The 16827-nt window shown below is 39.8% G+C and overlaps 1 protein-coding gene across 2 annotated transcripts in view; it reads right to left on the minus strand.

The window, feature by feature from the left end:
- Nucleotides 1-16827, minus strand: part of LOC143293423 (uncharacterized) — a 216608-nt gene that overhangs the window by 72353 nt on the left and 127428 nt on the right. For both annotated transcript variants that reach the window (XM_076604273.1, XM_076604272.1), the window contains 23 exons: nucleotides 15769-16419; nucleotides 14747-14979; nucleotides 14264-14356; nucleotides 13402-13880; nucleotides 11716-11779; nucleotides 11050-11259; nucleotides 10477-10588; nucleotides 9976-10072; nucleotides 9476-9630; nucleotides 8770-8873; nucleotides 7875-8033; nucleotides 7487-7667; nucleotides 6953-7134; nucleotides 6225-6422; nucleotides 5308-5422; nucleotides 4544-4775; nucleotides 3839-4233; nucleotides 2996-3210; nucleotides 2645-2737; nucleotides 2038-2430; nucleotides 1222-1298; nucleotides 712-775; nucleotides 1-210 (listed from right to left, as the gene is read on the minus strand). In XM_076604273.1, the coding sequence (XP_076460388.1) occupies nucleotides 1-210; nucleotides 712-775; nucleotides 1222-1298; nucleotides 2038-2430; nucleotides 2645-2737; nucleotides 2996-3210; nucleotides 3839-4233; nucleotides 4544-4775; nucleotides 5308-5422; nucleotides 6225-6422; nucleotides 6953-7134; nucleotides 7487-7667; nucleotides 7875-8033; nucleotides 8770-8873; nucleotides 9476-9630; nucleotides 9976-10072; nucleotides 10477-10588; nucleotides 11050-11259; nucleotides 11716-11779; nucleotides 13402-13880; nucleotides 14264-14356; nucleotides 14747-14979; nucleotides 15769-16419 (4712 nt within the window). The remainder of the gene's footprint in view (nucleotides 211-711; nucleotides 776-1221; nucleotides 1299-2037; nucleotides 2431-2644; nucleotides 2738-2995; nucleotides 3211-3838; nucleotides 4234-4543; nucleotides 4776-5307; nucleotides 5423-6224; nucleotides 6423-6952; nucleotides 7135-7486; nucleotides 7668-7874; nucleotides 8034-8769; nucleotides 8874-9475; nucleotides 9631-9975; nucleotides 10073-10476; nucleotides 10589-11049; nucleotides 11260-11715; nucleotides 11780-13401; nucleotides 13881-14263; nucleotides 14357-14746; nucleotides 14980-15768; nucleotides 16420-16827) is intronic.

The following is a 16827-nucleotide window of genomic DNA, read 5'->3' on the forward strand; positions in this document are numbered from 1 at the left end:
AGCATATTTGTCCTCATTCAGCCTGTTGATCCTGAAGCCAGGGGCAAGGTCGCCATTTCTGTGCAGGAACACAGAGACTGGGTAGTCGTCTTGCTTCTCACTCTGCTTCACTGGACACTTGTTGATGACAATCACATCATCATCCACACGCACTGCCACGGCACAGTTACAGGAGGCGGTGCCACGACATGACCGGTAGAAAGTGTTCACCTGTTGGCAGAGTATATTTGTTAGTTCAAATCTATCAACAACACACTGACTTTGGTAAACATCCAACAAATGAAGCCACACCAGAACAACAACTATGAAACCACACTATAGCAACAACTATGACAGTAAAAACCTTAAGACAATGACAACTTTTTTTTCACAGTAAATATCACATACTACATATATGAAATGATGTGTATAAACATTGTCTTGAATGAAATGAACATACTTAATCATATATTTTGAATGTCAATATTTCTCTTTGTTTTTTGTCAATGAAAAAATATATAAGCATAAAGTGATAAAGTATTCCAGCTGTTTTTCTTGAATGCTTGATTGAATTATGATTTGATATACTATGATGGCCAATCACATAAAGTATGTTTATTACAATCCTGTAATAAAGAAGATAGTGATGCATACCACATGACTAGAGAGTTAACAATGCACTACTTAATCGCATAAAAACATCAAACTCTGCATTCTTTTTTTCATCCTTACCTGGTAGTTTTGAGTACGGTGCCGGTACAAGACAAACTCTCCTTCATAGAAGTTGTTATATTTCCTGCAAACAAACATGTTATTGTATTAAGTGCACAGCACAACCAATGCCAAAGGTCATACCAAAAATAGATATCACTAAAAAACCTTCATAATAACAATAAACTCGCAACTTTGATAAAGTGACACGTTCCATCAATAACAGAACTATTAAAAAAAAGAAGAAAAAAGTGTCATTCATGATTTCACATGTGCTGCAACATGTTTTAAACAAATTACTTTTTTTTTTCTGATAAAGCGACATGCTCCATCAATAACAGAACTAAATAAAAACAAACAGTGTCATTCATGATTTCACGTGTAGCAGTATGTTTCAAACATTTTTTTTTTTTTAAACCATCCTGTAAATAAGCTTAGGGACTTCCACTGGCATTACATACTGTGTGAAATGTTACAAATAAAGAAAGGGGAGTTTATACAGTAACTGAAATTTCATATAAAACAACTTACATTCCATCAAACGTTGTGAGATGAGGATCGTTCAGTGACACACACTTAGCTGCTGTGTCCCTGTCCTTCACTGTCAACTGTAAACACATAATGACACCAGATTTGACCCATGTTACATTTGTTCAATGCAAGTCTCTGCTGTTGTCAAAATATTATACACAAATGTTTGACCTGTGTCCATCTTCTACGACACAAATCTATGCTGTTGTCAAAATATACGGAACAAAGGTTTGAACCATGTGGAGTATGAGTGATAAACTACTCTGCTGTTATCAAAATGCAATGAATGAAGTCTTGACCCATGTAAAGTCTGTACAATACCAATCTCTGATATTGTCAAAACAGAATGAGTAAACATCTGACCCAAGCTAAGATTGTATGATACCAACCTATGCTTTGCCATGGGGTTAAAAACAAGCTTTGAATGTTAATGTCACAGATGTAAAGGTATATGTGGTATGCCTGCACAGAATGGTAATCTGCCTTCAGATATAAATGTCATGTTTCTTGAGGTATGCGCACAATAAATTAGATATTTCTTATCACCATACTGGAAAAAATGTGCCTATCATTGCCATTCTTTATAACCCAGTGTTTATTCATCACTTCATTTGTCCTACAGTGTTATTATTTTGGGTGACAATCTTAGTGAAGTGAATCTTTGTTGTGTTAATGACCATTATTTATCTACTGATTTTAGTATGCAGCATATAATTTCACTTATGAGCCAGCTTCTTTTTTTTCTGTCCAACGCTCCAATATAAATGATAATGCTATAATTATTATAAGACAGAGAACACAATGATTCCTCCTCACCTTGACCTGCCCCAGACTGTATGTGATTTCTTGGGTAATGAGTTCTGAGGTAATCTCAGCCCACACTTCCACAGTTCTCTGCTCGTCTCCATCAGCCAGTGCATCCACCACCCCCTTCACCGCAATCACATGGGTCTTCTGCCAGCTGACCGACTCCACACTCACACCACAGAAAGCGTCTGTGAGCTGTCCAGTCCAGGCCACAACAGCTTGAGGGATGTCACGCTGATCAGGACAACGTTTCTCCTTAGCTGCTCGCACACCTGCGTGTAAGCGCACTTCACAGCCGTCTCGTTTGTCCGAAGGACAGAACAGGGATGGGGGCACAAAGCTCTTGATGCTGATGTCACCTGGTTTTCCTCCTTCGTACACCAACAGCTCTTCGGTCAACAGCTACAAAAGAAAAATAAAGCAAACATAAATATCTTTGAAAATAACATTTATTCTAACTGTCTCTATTAATTTCTAAGTAAACCATAGTTTGACATAAAAAGGAGAAATCGTAAATCAAGTCAGTCTGGTGTGACTGGCATAGTCTTCAAAATTAGTAGTGAGAAGCTAAACTGTCTTAAAAAAGTATTTGGTATTAACCAAAGCATTTATTTACCTGTAACCCAATGCGGATGACGTTGCTCTTTACAGGTTCACCTGTTGTGGCTTTACAGTTGTTCTCATAGCATGCTGTCACCTGGCAGTACACCTGAACACAAAAAAATGATGAATTATTACCCTTCTGACTGCACCAGTGCACCTGAAAAATACAAAGTACTTACTTCCATTCTGATGGTGACAGGGAATTCTCAAATAAGACTAACAAAAAGAGACAGACAGACAGACAGACAGATAGACACACAATACTGAAGAAACAGTCGTAACATTACCTGACTCTCTTATATAACGTGCGCACACACACACACACACACACACACACTTACTGAAGGAACAGTCATAATATTACCTGACTCCCATACTGGATCTCATCCATCTCTACTTCAGTCAGAGCTGTTGTGTTCCTTCCCACGTTCTGGTACTCTGCCAGCACCTCGTCATCACCATAGTAACTGACACTGTACTGCACGCCAAAGTCAGCTAGGCGATCAAACTCGCAGTTGAAGACAACCTCGTCTTTTTCCACTCCAACTGTCAGTCTGGGTTTGGTCACTTCTGGGAAGCCTGAACACATATTGAAACATTCAGAGTACATCCTGTATAATGCATACATAGGAAAAGCAAGAACAGGTTTATAAAGAATTAACAAATATTTAAGATGCAAATCTTAATTACCATGAATTTGATTTCAATGATATTTCTTAAAAATCACATTATGGTGTCATTTTTATCCGAATGATTCATTTCCCACTTTCAAACATACTCCCCTAATTTCAATAACTCTACTGTGTCAAGGTGGGTTTTTTGTGGAAAACACTCCCAAGCACAAAACATTTTGGACTCAATGCTCTCAGTCACACACAATTTGGAAATGCTGTGACACATACCAATACCTTGTGACTAATAGATATGAAACTATTATAACAATAAGGAATAATTATCAGGCAGAAGGAATATGTATTTGATATAGTTAAGCATGGTGCTGTGTTATTTTCCTCTTCATATAAATATAACATAAATTAACTTCATTCCAGATTCACTTCAATGAAATTCACAACCCTAGAGTTGAAAAAAAAAGGATTATTCTAAAAAAAAAACATATCATATTCCCATGACAATCCAAAGTGTGTGGGTCACCACACATAACTATGATGACCTAGACAGTGACCAAAACCAGTAACAGGGAACATACCTGTAGTGATGCCAATTTCGTCAATGGTGTCTTTGTACAAGTAAATCACATGAATCATCTCCAAGACAAAGCCAGAGAACACATCTCCCTTCTGTCCAATCAACAGAGGACAAGTGGATCCTTCATCCACTCGTTTCCTGGACTTGGGTTTCTTCTGCCTCTTGTCTGGGTCTCCATTGACATAGATGGTCAGACCTTCTTGCTGGCTCCATGACAAGGTGTACGTCACAAACTCCTCTGTGGCCAGGCGGCGGGTGTACACAGTCCATCGGTCAGTGCGTGTGGACACCACAGCATACAGACGTCGACGACTGTAGTATACAGACAGTCCTGTCTTGTCATCGTCCTTTCCGCAGCTGGTGAAGATCTGGGTGTTTTCTTCAAGTTTGGTGAATCTGTAAGAGAGGGAGCACTTGGACCATGAACATGTACTGTTCACAACTACATTTTTCGGTCTAAATCAAGAATCATGTCATCATTTGGATTTAAAAATTTTTTTTTACAAGAATCTTCTGATAGAATATACTTTTCATTATCACTAAAATCTACTGATAACAACCATGGATGAAAATAAAACTTCACAGATATAAAAAAAAAAGAAAACCAATATAGACATCTATAAGATTATCAAAGAAATGAGATATCTTTCTCAAGAACACAAAGAGTCCAATTTGATTACTATTTGCTGCATAAATGTCATCATACCTGATGCTGAAAGTAATGGTGAAGCCGAAGACACACTGTTCAGGGTTCTGCAGACAAGGGGAGGTAAGTCCTCCCAGACTCAGCTGACCATTGCCATCAAAGGTCAGAACCAGACGATCTCTCTCCGTGGTCAGGGTCAGGTCACCAATGATGGTCAGGTTTCCACTGACGGTGATCAGGATGTTGCCCACTATCTTCTGGAAGGTCAGACGTGTCTCCTCCACTTTCTCCACTGCAACAGAAGAAGTGGCGTGAACTTGAAAACAGTGAATAAAACTTATATTAAACACAATATTTTGTTTGCATCCTTTCATAAGTAGTGCAATGTATAGAATATGATACACATATAGACTTTTATCTGTCCTTACCTCATGTCCTCCCTCTCCTAAGTATCATTCATTAACATATTTCATCACCATGTCTGTGGAAACCTAAACGAGACCAACAGACTAAATGCAAATGCATGTATAATAACTGCATGTTTTCTTTAATTAAGACAAAGCCACATACTGCATGTCTTGGGGTTGTGCAGTACCAAACTGAACACAGGAACTGAGGGGAGAAAAAAAGAAATGAAAAAGGAATGCTTTAAATCATGTCACCTCCAGAAAAAAGCACACCTATCTGAGTAAGTTCTGGGGTGATGTCATGCAAACTTATAGGGAATTTGGAAAGAAATCTTATCCTAAAAAAAAAATGATAAAAATCAGTTTTGTACATCAAAACTGTGAAGAAAAATATGTTTTCCGAGAAAATGTTATTACCTCTGATTTCAGTCCAGTCAGTGTTAGATATCAGTGGACGACACAGTTCACCAGCATTCTCAGGATTAACATAACCATCAGCATAGCAAGCATCTCCAATGCGGCAAACATCAGTCTGAAAGCAAATCAACAGACAAAAAGTTCAAAGCCTCAAAGATTCATGGAATAGCCAAGACTAATATTTGTAGAGAACAGACTGAGAGCAACCTGGGAATGCAGATTTTTTTCCCCTCGGTGCTACATTTTAGATAAATAGTATCAATAAAAAGTACTGACATAAAAGACAATAACAGTAACAGCAGCAACCAAGAGACAAAGCCCTCATGGCTCATGAGTTTTCCTGATCATTTCAAAACAACAAGAACAAAACTAAAAACTTGTGGCTGAAGGGGCTTAAAGGGGGTGGAGGCATAGGGAAAGTGTTTCAAGACAATAAAATAGATCCATCATATTATCCAACTGTCTCTCCCGAAAACTGAGTATGGCTGCCTACATGGCAGGATAAAAACGGTCACACACTTTTGTAAAAGCCCACTGCATACCAGTGAACGTGGAAGTTGCAGCTAATGAATGAAGAAGAAGAATCCAACTTTCAATGTCTTCATCCATATTTAGAAACTTTTCCTTAGCAAATATTTCTTGTCGGAGTTAAGTGCATATAAACAAAACCCAATCTTCTTTTAGTGAATGGGCGTATTTTCAACTTATTTCTGTACACTAGAAGTTCTTGATAATTTCTATTCTGTCTTCCCATCTTATACATCTTGTATTTACATTCATAAACAATCTGATAAGACTCTACACCTGTTCCCCTTGTAATGACCTCTCCAACATGTATGTTCACATGTCCAGGGTCAAAGTCACAAATTATCAGTGCAGAAGAAACATGTCAAGCCAGATGATGAGTCAGCCCTTACCCTGTCTGTACATCCTTGCTGGGTGCAGCTGACACAGACAGAGTCATAGCACACATAGTCCAGAGGAGCGTTGGAGATGTTGACCTGGTTGTTGCTGACAGCCACCCTCACCAGCTGGCCCTCACACTGTGGCACTGGGCACTGCACTTGTTCCGACAGCACAAACACCCCCTTCTTCTTCACCACTGTCCCATCTCCCTGTGCAAAACAGACAGTTTGTATGCTGAAATCAGACTTAGGAATAAAATAAACTGCAACCACATTATCAACAGAAGAGTCACACCAGGCTTCACATTGATTTGAAGAAAATGTATGAAAGTCAGTCATGTCCAACTATGGCCATCAGAACAGCAGAGGAGGCAACTGCTGTCCCGACTATCTTGGCTAGAATTTGATTATAGTGGAGATTGTCTTGTCCAAGTTACACCCCCACTCTCTCGGTGACGAGGGTTTCAGGGCAGCCTGTGTTGGGATGGTTTCTAAAGACAAACTAGCCCCCAAGGCTGCAGCACTAAGAGCCAGTGCAATCTTGCCTCCTAGTTTGAGAGTCATTGTCCTTCACAAACAAAAATAAATATCTGTTTTCCATTTGATAGGAACCAGCAACAAAACAGCACAACAAACAAAAGAAAACATGCAAACACTAAGTTTTTCTCAAACTCTGAACACTGTCAAGGATACTGACACCAGGAACAACAAGATAACATCAAGTTGAGCGACACACTTACGCGAATAAAGTGACAGAAGAGTCCCTCTGTGTTGGCAAAGCCAGTGCCATAGACAGTGAGTGTGGTACAGTCATCCTGACGCTGGTCACACCGTGAAGGCTGTAGGGACACCAGTACTGGGGCCTGCTGTTCAGGTATGGAGCAGGAGAAGCCCAGCCAGCCGGACTCGCACTGACAAACACCTGGAATAGAGAACAACAACAAAAAGATAAATTGTTAAAACATAAATTAAGCAAAAGGAAAAAAACAACAACCAAAAACCCCAATAAATTAAGCCAAATAAGATTCCAGAAAAAAAGACAGAAAAAGTCATGAAATTCAGTGAAGAACACCCTTGTCTGAAGCTAACAATGAACATGAGCACACACACACACACACACACACACTGAAATGAAGACATGTAATACATGCATGTAAATGCACCTGCACTCAGATAAATGTCCCCCAGAACCCTCCACACACTCACATGCAAATACAAAAGATATCAGCAGTTAAAAGTTATGTTCTGGTCAGAAAAACACAAACAAGACAAACCATTGTTGCAGGTGCCATGGTTGTTGCACTGGTCAGGACACAGCTTGTTGACAACGTCAGTGGGCAGGGCAGGCAGGCCGTTGATGATGATCCACAGCTCGACGTTAATGGTCACCTCCAGACGACAAGACACCAAAATGTCCTCCAGGATGTTGTCCGCCCATGCAAGGTCATCCATGATCTGTTCAAAGTCAGTGCTTTTGTGAACAATGTATTTTGAAGTATTAACCATGGATGTAAAACTGAAGTATAAACGTAAACATGCTTATACATCAATACAAAAGAAACCTCTCCTTGACTTCACTACCCCATTTCTCCCACTGTGACTTAAATGCACACAAAAAAAACAAAACAATAAAGATAAAAACCAGGAGTCTTTTGTACTCACCTGTATGTCTGCGACACAGGATTCAATTGATATATCCGTTGTGAGTGTGTCGACGAGGGGAGAGCATGCCTTGGCAGCAGCGCTCAATTCCAACACTGCGTTGCATCTGGTGGTGGCTATCTCCAAGGTGATGCCTCCCACTGTTGGCCAGGAGGGGATCTGTGTACAGTCACAACACACACTCTTATTCAAAGTACAGCTTTAAGTCTGAATCTGAATCAGAACTGAAATACTGTGCCACTGCTTTCTATGATTATAGAGTGCTGTAAGTGCACTTATCAGGAAACTGAAAATTAAGTTTGGTTTGTAGAAACACAGGGAAAAAAAGAGAGAAAGATATCTCCAAGTTTTTTACATCCCCAGTTGAGCCAATCCATCTACTGTAGCAGACCCTGGGGACTAGCCCCAAATGGCACAGCCCCAAGCTCGGCAAAAGCAAAATAATACAACAAAATGTTTGTCTTTTTTAAGTACAGCTTTTTTTTTTTTTTTACATACAATTACAAGGCAAAATGTATCTATTTTGCTTTTGTCATTCCCTGTCTATTTGTTTCACATATCAGGTCCATACCACTGAGCCACAGGCCTGCTATGCTACACGCCTTGTGCCATGTGAGTCCTGAGTATAACAGCTCTGTGGCTAAACGGACCTGTTGCTTAACGGACCTTTGTCACACTGGGCAACTCCCTACATATTGTGCATAGGTTTAAGTCTCTGTTACTGTGAACACATTTGGTGTAAAAAAAAACAACAAAAAAACAACAACAAACAAAGACAAAAAAAAAAAAAAGAGAAAAAAAAAAAGAAGAGAAAAGACTCATCAAAGCCTGTCGTCTTTACAAGTGATAACATCCCAGTGTTACAATCAAGACATGCTGCTGCCCATGCACTCACTGGAAACTCCCAGTCAGGGTCAAATTCCCAAATGATTGGATCCTGTATCTGGACACAGGGCTCAAGGAGGGTGGCAGAAGTCAGCAGGAAGGTGGTGACATCATCTGCACACACAGGCATGCATAAAGTATCGACTGTTTTTTGGTGAAGTCTGTTTGGAGCTTAAAATCCCAAAAGACACACACAGAATGATGAATGTGCAAACACAACTGCAAACTCATCTGTGTGCAACACACGCAAAGATGAATAAGTTTGTGATTAATATCTGTTATTGCAAGATCACTGGCTTCATTTTCACACAGAGCCTACTGGCTGGTTCATATTCCATGCTGTCTCAAAAACATGACTGCTACTCTTCCTTTCAGCTCTTTCACAAAACAAAGCACCAACAGTCCACAAATGCCTCACTGCCAATGTGGTGTTTTCAGCATTAAGTATAGCAAGCACTTATTCTGTAAAAGCATTCTTATACAGCTACTAGGTTCCCAGCTACTGATGGATAATTTCATATCAAAACCAAACTAAGTACTGGCAGGTATAGCCCCTGAAGAAATAACTACACCTGCCAACTAAAAAAATCATATGCATCTGTCTATGCATCATTCAACAGAAGAAAACTGACAGGAAGGTATTCTGGACATCCTGGGAAGAATAAAGCAGTGCATATTGTTTTAAGTACAAGAACCACAGTTTAAGCTCTACTAACTTTTGTCTTCTTTGGAGTCACAGCTGATGATGTCAGCGGTTGGGGAACAGACAGCAGTGTGACCTTCCATGCAGTTACAGGGCAACACAGTGGTGAGAGCTGTTTGTGTCTCCTCAGGGCACAGACCATTGTACAAACTGTCTGTCTGCTCCACTCTGAAAACAACACAGGGTCTCATCAGGGTACTTTTGTCAGTGTGTTTGTGTGTGTGTGTGTGTGTGTGTGTGTGAGCATGCATGTGAGCATGGTTATGTATGTGTATGAGTGTGTGAACGCAACTAAAAACCATCTTTTTTTTGGTTTTTTTCCCCATGAAAAACAGACTGATAATTGCAATAATATATGGAAAACAAATTATGTTGGTTGCAAGCCTTTAAAAGAAATGAAAATCTTCAAATCATGAAGCTGCAAAAATGATCACTTGATGAATAAACAGTCTCCAACATAAATGTGGCAACGAGCCAAAAAGTAATAATGTGGGCAGAGCACAGACTGCTTACCTCCATGACAAAATGAATTCGTTGACATTTCTGATCAGTTTTCCCTCAAGCGTTAGGAAGTCATTGGTCTTGTCATCGTCATAGCTCCCGCACAATCCTGATCACATCAAAGAGACATATAAAACGTAACAAAAAGAATGGTAAAAAATGCTTAAAGAAAACAATACCTGTTCAAGGATTTTGTTAAAGCATACCCAAGATTTCTTTCTGATTGAGAGAGCAGGTGAGAAATCACAATTTTCTAGTCTAAACAACACAAAGACTTCTCGTGCACATAATACTCCAACTTCAAGACAGATATTTGTACTTCCCATCTAAAACTTACTTCAAATATTTGGTTCCTCTTCTTTCCAATGAAGAGTAGAAGAAAAGAAAGAAAAAGAAAAAAAAAACTCCTCAAATATTGTATCAGTAGCTAAAAAGAATCTTGATATCTTGTAATTATGTACTTCACTGGTGAACTGTGAAAAATAGCAAAAAACAACAACAAAAAAACTGTACCTTCTGTGAGTCCAAAGTCTGCTGCTGAAGCTTTGAAGTACACCCACAGGAAGTTGCGGCTGATACGTTTGCCATTACGCACAGTGAGCATTCCACCAGTCGGTAGATACACCTGTCAGATATTTTGTGAAGTTTTTACCTCTGTACTGATATATATGCCAGTCAGTTATCAATCATGTTTCAAGTAACAAACTGAAGCCACTGATACTGCAACAGTAAACTGTCAGAATAATCTGAAAGAAAGAAAGAAAACCAGAGGTCCAAAAAAACACACTGAATCATTGTCTTTTGAAGAGAAGAGCATGAATGCATGAAAAAAAGTTAACAACAACAACAACAAAGTTACCCAACCAGCATGTATGTTGTGACACTTACTCCCTTTTTTCTCTTTCCTGTTCATGTGAACACTAAACTGTGTACCGAGAGAGGGCATGGGTACCATGACTAAAGCTACATTCAATTTCCTGACTGACTAAGCTGAAGGTAATTTCTAGATAATTCCATAAATGAACATATTCATTCCTCAACACTGAGATATAGAAGTTCATGGAAACAGATGTGCATGAAGCAAACCTCATAAGCCTCTCCATCGTCCAGTCGGACAACCCGTGTGCCAGGGGTCAGCTCCCCATTGACCAGCATGGTGATCTGGGTAGGACGTCCATCGGGTGAACCCTGTTGTGGTCCACAACGATCCAGCAGGATGACATCATCCCCTGACTTCACTGCCACACCACAGTTACAGGCCGCCTTGCCATTGCAGCTCCGTGTGAACAGGCGTATCTGAAACGTGAGCCCATGACTGCTGTATAGAAGTCTTTCAAACAAACACTTGCAAAGATCTGCTTCACAGAGAGAAGATACAAATCTGACAGATTCTTACATCATTCAGTTGTGTGTTGGCAAATGTTGTGAAGTTCAAGTAAGTATGTATATGAATGGTGTGGTAGGGACAACATGAAAACTATACACATGCTGTTGTGCACTTGTTTTACATGTAAATGACATGCATATATTTTTGTATGTGTTCCTGCTTACATCTTTTGGTGACTATGTGTTGACTGATGCATTTGGAATGCCGGCAAGAACAGGGTTGCAGTAATCAATCGTGGATAAAACAACAGCTAATATAAAGCAGCAGCCTATATACCCTTACATTTAATTTCGAATCACACAAAACTGTCTTGCATGCTTAAGGGTGCATAATATGTACATTGTACCAGACTGTAACTGACTAACCTCATATGGCAGAGTTGTGTGACGGTACAGGACATACTCTCCCTCCTTGTAGTGGTTGTACTTTCTGCAAAGAAAAACAACACATAAATAAAACCAAACAACAAGTGAGAAAAATATGATGCCATATACCATGACTTAACGCAGGTTAATGACTCGCACTTTTACAATAAACAAATCATCTTTACAACAGCGTGTGTGTGTGTGTGTGTGTGTGTGAATGTATGAATGAACAACAAGGATGACAAAAAGGCAACCCAAGAAATTGTTGGAGAAAGATAAAGGAGAAAAAGCCCCAAAGCATCCTACTGATCTTGCAATATCATAATGGCTTTCAATGATAAATGAGATGAAGAGATAATTCTTAATGATATTCCTGAAAGAAATAAAAATTTAGATTTGTTGAATACACCAAAAACCCAGGTCATCAATAAAAACGAAACAATAAGAAAACAGTAACTCTGTCGGTAATTATCTAGTTTATAAATGAATATACCAATAGCAATCACATGTAAACTACATCACATTGAAGATGTTAGGTTTGTTTGATATTGCGAAAATTCAAAAATCTGGGAAAAAAATTGTTACGAGACAGTGACAAGATTCATGTTTGACTGATATTAAGACTTCTTATTACATGTAAAATTTCCATATGAACATGCTCAAGCTGACTTCTAAAATTTTATGATACATTTAAGGACAGCATATTCTGTTACTGTTTATTCTCCATGCCCCAACACTGGGCAAAGGATTCCATTTCCTTGATTCTTTTAAGGGAGAAGACGGACAGCAGGGGGTGGGGAGATACATCTTTTATGCTAAACCACATCTGCTAGGCAGATGTTTGACCAGCAGCATGACCCAACGTATTAGGAAGACCCTGGGTGCATGCATATGCATTTTTGTACATATCAGAGTGGATTTCTTCAACAGAATTTTGGCAGAGGGCAAAACTTGTGTGGCCATGGGTTCTTTTTCAGTGCGCCAAGTGCGTGTTACACATCGCACCTCAGTTTATCACCCCATCCATAAGACTTGATGCTCAATTTGATTTTCCAGTCAAAACTGGCAGAAAGGGCAAGACCTGTACCCTCATGGACACTGTATTGGCAGATAGGTGCCTTAGCCGTTCTGCCACCTTCCTCCTGTATGTGTGTTGAAAAGAAGCACAAAATCACTTTGTTCGAAATTTACATGTAAATTATGACATCTTGAAAATAAAAGTCAAAATATGCTGTAATAAGTTATGTTTAGTCATACCATTTACATTTTTAATACATGCAGATTATGATTGCAGAGATGAAAAACTTTTGCCTGAAAATTTGCGAGTTTATCAAAAAAAAAAAAAAAAAAAAAGTTACTGTGCCATACAACTTACTAAAAACACTGCAGAATTTAGTAATATATTCACAGTTGTACTACCATGGGTTTTTTCATATTGTGCTATAAGCACGCACATACAGGACTCTAGGTTTATTCCCTTATCCAAAATACAGAACTCTGGGGTTACTGCTTCACTCCAAAGACAAACACCAAGACCATCACTCAGTGTCACAGGCAAAGAGGAGGAAACTTTCGTGCTTGTGGCTCACTTGAAACTAACCCCTGTGCGTGTTCTTGTTTTTAGACAGCAAGAAGATTCTGATCAATGAATCTATTGAATTCAACAGTAAGACTATGTTGACTCACTTGCTATCAAAGGTTTTCATATGTGGATCGCCAATGGCAGAACAGGTAGCTCGTTTGTCTCTGTCCTTCACCTCCACTTGAACTTCTCCCAAGATCAAGGTCTCAAATATCAGACCAGAGGCAATGATGGTGGCCTTGACCTTTACAACTCGTTTCTGTTTGCGGTCCTTCAGACCATCCACTGTTCCGGACAGAGGGATGCGGAAGGCAGACTGCCAGTTGGTCATGGTCAGGGAGTAAGCACAGGCTTCCTTGTCGCTCAGGTCAGAGTCAGTGTAGAAGGCCACCTGTGGGATTGCAGTTTTGCTTCCTGCACAGGTCACCTCCTTGTCCACAGGCAGCAAGAGGGGTGTGACAGAGACACGACAGTCCCGCTCACGGTCTACTGGGTCACAGTAGAGACGAGGTGGAAGATAGGAGGACACTTCTATGAACACATGGCTGCCTCCTTCATCCACAGTCAGCTCAGTTGTCAGCAGCTGCCGACAGAAAATGTAATGGTATCATGCACACTTCACAATGAAACATCAAGTGCACCCTTCATACAGTAATAACACACGAAGATAAACAAGCAGAATGAAGTGGGTCACAGAGTAATGTGTGTAATTAAATATCTAAAAAAACAACAAGTGAATTATGCTTATTCAACAAAATACTTTGACAAAAAAAATTCTTGAGAATATAATGCCAAGAAAATTTTTTTCCAAAAATCACAAAATATACACTGTATATTTCACCTTTTTTTTAAAGAATTTTTTTTTTTTAATTTTGTTTCTCAAAACAGAAATGTGGGCTGCATTCAACAACATTTTTCCATGTCAGTGTTAACAGGTGAACTGTACAATATACAATGGTGTTCTACCTTCAGTCCAGCTGTCAGGGGGTCGCTCTCTCTTGCAGGTCCGCGAGTATTGTCACAGTCAGCTTCCAGGCAAGCTGATACTGCACAATATACCTGAAAAAAGCATGCTTGGAAGTTTACAATGATTCATGTGCAAAGACACTCACACATGTACAAAACACACACATACACACACACGCTTCAACAAATGCTTACACATAGAGACAAACACATACGCCTTGTCACTGTGGATAGTTGACATACTGTATGGATGGTAAGCACTCACCACAACAATTTAACACCCTCAGAAAACATCTGCATTTTCACCATAAAATAAAAGAAGAAAAAAACACTGAAAAAATATTTTTGTCTGTTTGAAATAATTAACAAAATCACTGACAGAATGCTAAGGTGAATTTTAACCCCATTTTCATGAGCAGTATCACATAGAAAGCAGTTGAGGAACATAACATGTCAAACCAAGCAAGCTATTCAATGACAAACCTTCTGCCCAAAGGCCAGTCTGGTGATGTTGCGTTCAGACAGCACACTGATGTAGGATCCATTCTGACTGACCATGAGCTGGCTGGCCAGAGACTGGGTCCCCCAGTACCAGTCCACCCAGTAGAGCAGCCCTTGTCTCTCCAGAACTTTGCTGACACAGCTGAATGAAACCTCACTGCTCACTTCATCCACACTCACTGACAGCTCAGGGGACTTCTTGAAGGTAGGAAGTTCTGGAAACCAATGACACAGTCAAATAAAGAATCGGCACACACCCCAGCCCATGGCATTAGTGACACAAAGCACAAAGTGCATTCCATACATCCCAGTTCATCAGCAACACAGAAAACAACATCAAGTGGCACAGATTCAAACTGACACACACACACACACAAATTACATAATGCCTTAAATCAAGCACAGTAACAATACGCTGGTCAGTCTTGACATCAATAGACCTATCCTCTATTTCAGTTTTCAAAAAATATCCCTTTACCACTATGCTGTGAAGGGCTGAATCTGAGTAAAATCATACTGCCAAGGTACACAAGGCAATAGCAACCACACACACATGCACTCAGCGACACACACACACCCACACACATGCATTCACACACACACACACACACACACACACACACACTTAACTCAAAAGAAAATCATCAAATACACATCAAAAAGTTAATGTTTTTAACTGAGGTGAGAAAGCCAAATAAGCATAATTAAAACAGAAAAAAAATCAGAAAAAAATGAGAGCGCAAAACATTGCAACATGGTTATTTGTATGAAATACAACTACTAGTACTTCCTTGACACTGCAACAACTGAATGAACCACAGCTCCCACTTTTGATTTTCCGGTTGCAAAACAGGACCAGTTTTCACACCAGTCAATTAACAGCACATGTGCAAAGAAAGATCCTTACTAATGGACATCACCACCTGCACACACCTAACCCATACAACATGTCCAGAAACAAAAATAGTAAAATGTGTGGGTTGCATGACAGGATTCATACTCACCTGTCTCAATCTCAAGGTCATTAAGCATCTTCTTTGGGGCATACACAATGTACAGATCTGCGATGGCTATGTTGAAGTAGTTGTCCTCTAGACGGTGCTTCCCAACCACACAGGTTTCGGGAATTTTGGAAAAGTCTCTGGACCTCACGAATTTTTTCATTGTTTTCTTCAGCTCTCCATCAATGTACAGTGACAGCCCAGATTCCAAGTCCCATGAGAACTCCACACCGACAAAACCTTGGAAGCGGCTTTGTTGAGCTGGGTACCAAGTTTTCAAGACCCACACTTTATCCAGAGTGCGCACACGTACGATGAGCTTGTTCTTGTACCACGAAACGGCAGTGCCAGTTGTGCCACTCGCATCTGATCCACATGACAGAACCCAGACCCGTCGTTCGAAAGTCAGTATCTTGAGGTTGAATTTGACATTCAGTCCAAAGGCACAGGTAGCTGGGTTGAAGAGGCAGGAGTCTGTGGTGGGCAGCTCAAAGTACTGATCCACTCCATTCAGAAGGATGGCAGAGCCACCCACGGGACCAGGCACAAGGGATGGGGTGCCAAACACTGTCAGGTTGAATGACTGGGTGATCAACTGGTCACCCTGTATCACCAGGAACACGTAGCGGAACACCACCTTGATGACGAATTGGACTGAAAGCAAAAATAAAACACACTGAGTAAAAATGTGTGGGTCCTACCATCCAAACTTTTTTCTCCTACATAGGTATAGTATGTTAATATTTTGTTGTTGTTGTTTCTTTTAAAAATAAAAGAATGAAAGGAAATGAGGTTTGACAGGCAGGAAGAAAGTTACAATGGGAGTGAGCGAAAGCAAGAGAGAGGATATAATTATTTCGAATACGAAATGCTGAAAATGTGTATCACTCATTATTCACAAAGGGAGATTAGGTAATCAGAGGCATAACAGTTCAAGTAGTGTTTTCTTGTTTTCTTTCACACATCATAATTTCTGGTAACTGTTGGCAGCAGGACATCTGTTATTAGTTTCCAAATGGATGAATAAAGATGTATTGCATTGCATTGCACTGAGTTGCTCAT

The sequence above is a fragment of the Babylonia areolata genome, chromosome 19 (assembly GCF_041734735.1).
Source record: "Babylonia areolata isolate BAREFJ2019XMU chromosome 19, ASM4173473v1, whole genome shotgun sequence".
Lineage (NCBI taxonomy): Eukaryota > Metazoa > Mollusca > Gastropoda > Neogastropoda > Buccinidae > Babylonia > Babylonia areolata.